At 32.3% G+C, this 6098-nt stretch overlaps 1 protein-coding gene across 1 annotated transcript in view; it reads left to right on the plus strand.

Annotated features, from left to right (window-relative positions):
- LOC115879133 (protein yellow-like) overlaps positions 1-3983 on the plus strand; it is a 29750-nt gene extending 25767 nt beyond the window's left edge. The window contains exon 8 of the mRNA XM_030895796.1: positions 3801-3983. Within this exon, the coding sequence (XP_030751656.1) occupies positions 3801-3923 (123 nt within the window). The 3' untranslated portion in view covers positions 3924-3983. The remainder of the gene's footprint in view (positions 1-3800) is intronic.
- The last annotated feature ends 2115 nt before the right edge of the window (positions 3984-6098 follow it).

Below are 6098 nucleotides of genomic sequence, written 5' to 3' on the forward strand. Positions count from 1 at the left end.
ACAAATGACTACTGGAAGCTGTTGCTAGGATATTCTATTAATTTTAATTGTTTTTTAGACATTGTGAATGATCGTAAACTAAAAAGTATAAAGTGTAATTGAAACCAATAATTTATTTCACTAATTACGAGGTTCTGAATGAAGCTTATCTCTTTATGAATATTAGAATATATTAAAAAAGTCACATAATAATAATTTCTGTGTTTGGGCAAATGTTTCATATAATATAATTAAAAAAATAATTTTCAGAAACAATAATTATTTGTTTATTAACGACACTACAAAATAGATTAATATTAATTGCTTTAACAATATCTACGTCATATTTATATACTTTGACGCCAATATTACCCGTAAAAGATAAATTAATAACCTGGTAATAACCCTAATATAATTAGTATGTAAAGAAAAATACTCAAAATATACAGTCACCGACGCGACACGAAAAACGCCTTAAAAGAGGACAGTACGATCAAAAAAAGGACTGTCCTCTGGAATAGAGGACAGTTGGCAACCCTAATTTATACATATTTTGTTTTAGTTTATTTCGAACTAAATTCCAAGTTCTAAAGTTTCTATCCCTTTATTATAAGAGGGAAAACAAAATGTTAGTATTTTAATAATAGTTTAAAATACTCTGTGGAATGGTTTACCAAAGTCAGGAATTTAAAAAACACTTTATCCTCAAGGTGCATCTTTTGTCGATAGTTTTTTATTCTTTTCAATAATTTTTTTTTGGGTTGGAGATATTCGATTTTGACCAAACCAGATATTTCTGCCCAGATCACCATATCAATGAAATAGTGTTAATTGTTTTTGTAATGTCACTGTATTTGAAAACATAGTGTTGGTTAGAAGTTACTCTAATAGAGATGGTTTTAAGTCCAGAAGTTGATCTCTAGATACTATCACAGTTTATATAGATTATAGACTTTGTTTTTTCTTTATTGTTTTTCGTGGTTCCAATTTTCGGAATCGGGCACTAGTTAGGTTACTAGTTTGCGCACATAGCACGCCCACTTATGGCCTCTAAAATTGTGCACAGCGCCTGACCAGTACAGTTATTAGAGAGATATTGGAAAACCGAATAGCGTCATGCAGTATTTACGCGTACCTTATCATGGTTACAATATGCGCGAGTCAATTTTTACACCAAGCGCTATTTCTAAATAACGTTTAAAAATTGCTTAAATGGGCATGTGCGGGTATTCGACAACCGAGGAAGGCCGGCGCGGCGAGATCTTTTATTTTAGGTTATGTTTGAATTGTTTTGAATTATTAGTTTAGTTTTATTATGTAATTTGATATTTAGCTGGGATTAGTTTTAATTAAATAAATATGGCCCAAAATATGGATTCCACCTCTTCCAATATTAAAGAACCTATAAAGAGGCTTAGGTTTACAGCAGATGACGATAGCCCTTCTAAGAGAATTTGTTGCTTGTTGCCCTAAACCCACTGGCAGACGTTGAACAATAAAGCACTGGAAATAAGCACTTTAGCCCTTTAGTTTTAAAATACCTAGTAAACAAAACAATTTCAAAGTTAGGTTAAGTTTAAATAGCGGAAGCGACGCGAACAGAATTCTTTTCGATCCGATAACTATAAATGAAGAGAGTTAATACCACCTCACGTAACGGAAATAACACCTGGCCTTATTAACGTCCATGCTATTTGGTTTAGCGATATCTCTCTATTGCGCTGTTTATTGTTATTTTACGCGAGTTTATTTTTGCGCACAGGAAATTTTACTCGTTTGCACATCGTCATAAAAAAGAATTTTCGTACCACGAATTAGGGATAAAATTTTTATCTGTATACATATAGTATACATATAATCTGTGATACTATGTTCAATTAAAGCAACAATAGTCTATAAAACTTCTGGACTTGCTACTAGAGTATTTGCCAAAAAGCAATAATAATGTAATTTTTCAATAACAGTGACATTCCAAAAACAATGAGAATACTATTTTAGAGGTATACTGCTATTACTATTTATTAGAATAAAAAAAAGGCACGCTTTTAATTTTAATGCGAAAATTGTTTTTAATCCTTATTGTCTTCTTCATAAGCGAATATCTCTACAGAAAAAAAAAACTATTGAGATGAATCAAAAAACGAACTATCGAGAAAAGATGCTCCTTGAGGATACAATTTTTATATTCCTATTGTCATTGTATTAAATATTTATTCCTTATTTGTCTTACCTTTTAATATTCCTTATTTGTAAACCATTTCACATGGTGTTTCAAAAGTTCACCCAAAATAACAACCTTTACAATAGAGTTAAACTTTAATTTTTGATTTAAACAGAGGTTATAAAGTCGAATAATTTAGGTACAAATTAGTTCAAAAAAGTCATCAAAATCGGGCTACTAAAACGAAATATATTTAACTTTAAAATACATAAAAACTTTCCATTTTTATGCTGTTTAGTGTATTTTGATAATGATTATTCTATTTATTAAATATTTGACCAGAAGCAATATTTTTGACATTCAAATTATGTAGTACATATTAATATTAATATAACATTTTAAAAATGATGACTTTGTAAATTATTACTAAATCTACCAACTTATGCAGTGCTGTTAATGAAACTATAAACATAGCGTTCATAATAATAATGCTATTTTGCCATGTTCACTAGAATGGACAAGTCCTTGTATTTGGGTCTGTACTATTATTGGAATGTCTACACAAAATACCTTTCCAAATTTCAAAAAAAAATAGACTCATTTAATTTTGTGAAATATCTTTAACGACAATTGTTTGCTAATTTAAGAATACGTGTATTGTTTATTAATTTAAGAAAATATGTTTATTGTAAATTAAAATAAGATATACCGGGTGCGTCTCAAAAGTGGCTCACCCCCTATAACTTTTTTATTTTTTCAGATAAAAAACGAGATTTCGTATGTTAGTATCTATATGATATAAATTAGGATTGAGTGACGGTATTCAATTGTTTTTGGTCACTTCCTGTTTCACCGGAAATTACTACAACTTTTGATTTTTAAATGACACTCTCGGTATTCATTTACTTTATTCGATAGAAAATGACAGTCTGAATAGAATGACTGAAATGAATGATATCATATGTCAACTTTTGACATTTTTGCTTAATTAACAATCGTATTTTAAATTTCAATCTAGAGTGCCGTGGCTATGTTAAAAACACTAATTCTTAATCAAGGAGCCTTGGAAAAATAGATTTAATCGTCTAATGTTTTTAGTGTCTTGTCCTGGCCAGTTAGAAAATGTTCCAATCGTATTTTAAATCATATCTCAATTTTTTCAAATGGAACGAGGGTGACTCATTAGCATATTTGGAGAGCATTTTTTTACGAATAATTTAATACCACACACTTGGTATTTCGAGTTTTTCGTTACGAACCGCAAGTTATAATTTCAAATAAACCATATGCGAAAATGTCAAATGTTGACACATGATATGTCATTATATTCAGAGTGTTATTTTTTTATCGAATAAAGTAAAAAAATACCAAAAGTGTCATTTAAAAATCAAAAGTTTTAGTCATTTCCGGTAAAACAGGAAGTGACAGAAAACAATTGAATACGTCAATTAATCCTAATTTATGTCATATATTAACATACCAAATCTCGTTTTTTTTATCTGAAAAAATAAAAACATTATAGGGGTGAGCCACTTTTGAGACGCACCCGTTATAGTTATTCAAGTATTATACGAGATGTGCTTGTTTCTTGGGGCTAAATATTTTTTTTTATTAAACATTCGTCAATTGGAAAAAAAATATCGTTTTCTTTGTATTACAGGTATCCCGAGGCAAAAATAACCAAGAACAACTCTGGGTGTTTGCGACTGCTCTCCAGAGATGGGCATCAGACAATCTTAATCCTAATGTAACGAATTTTAGACTGTTATATGCAAATTTATAGTTGCTATAATTGAAATGTGTCATTATAATGTTATATATTACGTTATTATATTATTAATTATAATTATATTATATTATTAATGTTATATATTCCTATACGCATATTTATAAAATATTTAATTTAATTCGCATTTCTAACATTTAAATTTATAAAAGTGGTTAATAAAATGACATAAAATAACTACGTAATTATTTTTTTTTACTGATAATTATGAGTGACTAGGCAGATACTGACTTATGTCATAAAAATCTAGAAGGAAAGGGTTTATACAACTATGTGAGAGGAAAATAAAAATATATATTTCTAATGTAACAGGAAGGTCATTCATTAACAAACCAAATCAATGAAAAGAAGTAAAAGTTAAAAGAATTTTAAACACAATTTGCGGCCTGTTTAAGTCACGTTCTTCTGTTTTTTTTTCACTGTTGATAATGCATAAGTAACTACCTCATATCCAGTTTTAAACTATAGAAAATTAAACGAAAAACTAACCTATCTAACACTATTTGTATTAGCAATTAACACAATATGTAATTATGTAAACCCAAATACATAATCGAGTTATAACAAAATCGATATGTTTAAAATCAATTATTACATAAGCAATGCCTACGTACAATTTTACCACCTACAATTAGATCAATTACATAGTGGTAAGAAAACTGCAGTGTCTAAGAACAGTATTATATACTGGTATAAACCCATTTTTTTTAATTTTCACTTTATAATATAATTAATAACAATTATCTCGTATACAGAGTGACAGATTGATCTGATAAAGCTGATCAGATTTCGATTTGAGTCATATTGATTTCTATATTGAGATTTCAGTAGCAGAGCACATTTAAACATATCTTCATAGTATATTATAGGTTGTAGGTAGGTTGTAGAATGTTTAGGGGGGAGATTAATCACCGCGGCCTTACAGATCTATGTGTGTCCCCTTTTCTTGGAGTGGAGCATAGTTCCTCCGGTTCTAGCCTAGCTTTCCCAAATAAAAAGTGTCGCTTGCGATCCAGAGCCTCGCAGTGATATATTATGTGCTCTGCTGTTTCAGGATCTTTATTGCAGAGTCTGCAGCAAAGACTTCCTTGTTACAGATTAAGTTTGTTCAGATAACACTTGGCAGCCATGTGTCCTGTCAAGAGGCCTGTTATAATCCGCACTTTATTCCTGCTAAGCGGTTCTTTTGCGGTTCTAGGTACTTGGATAAAAGCCTTGCTGTCCCTGTGCCACTGTCTGTTTCTCCAGTGGACATTCTGCTTTTCCCTGATCCAGAGTTTTAGTGTACTACGGGCCATATATTTGGGTATTCCCAGTTCATGCTCTGGACCAAAATAGAATGCCGATGATCCTTGCCTAGCTAGCTCATCAGCTTTTTCGTTGCCTTGGGTGCCGCTGTGGCCCGGCACCCAGAATAATTTAATTCTGTTCACCTAGGCATTCCCAGACGAGTCTCGGCGATACCTTGGGGCTCATAAGCGACCCAATTGCCGCCTGACTGTCTGAGCATATATTAATAAGCTTACCTGAATAAAGAAGGGTCAGGAAATAGCTCCACTCCATCTATTAAACATTACAAGGAGCAGCTTAGCGATATACCAACCATCTGGAGAAGAGCGAAAGTCATCTTCATACCCAAAACAGGCAAAACTGACTGGGCTATCCCCAAATCATTTAGGCCTATTAGTCTCTCATCGTTCATATTAAAAACGATGGAGAAAGTAGTGGACAACCATATTAGAGTAAATCATCTACAAGTTAAACTACTGCACGATAGTCAGCGTGCATATAGAGCGGGCAGATCCACAGAAACTGCCCTGTACCAGTTAACTGAGCTAATACAGGCAAGCCTGGATAGCAAAGAAACAGCACTTTGTGCCTTCTTGGACATTGCAGGGGCGTTTGACAATATATCTCACAAGGTGGTTAAGCGATCTCTTGAAACAAGAGGGGTGAACAGTACGATAATTCGCTGGTTTGGGGAACAGCTCTCAACACGAACAGCAGAGGCTGAGATAGGTACCAAAACTGTAGTTGTTAAAACAACGCACCTCCCCCTTACTGTGGATCTTGGTAATGGATGAACTACTGGAAGAATTAACTCTAGCGGGAATACACTGCACAGGGTATGCAGATGACATAGTCATCATTGTACGGGGGAAACATGAAGGC

Source organism: Sitophilus oryzae, unplaced genomic scaffold (assembly GCF_002938485.1).
Source record: "Sitophilus oryzae breed Bouriz unplaced genomic scaffold, Soryzae_2.0 scaffold_1576_pilon_pilon, whole genome shotgun sequence".
Classification (NCBI taxonomy): Eukaryota; Metazoa; Arthropoda; class Insecta; order Coleoptera; family Curculionidae; genus Sitophilus; species Sitophilus oryzae.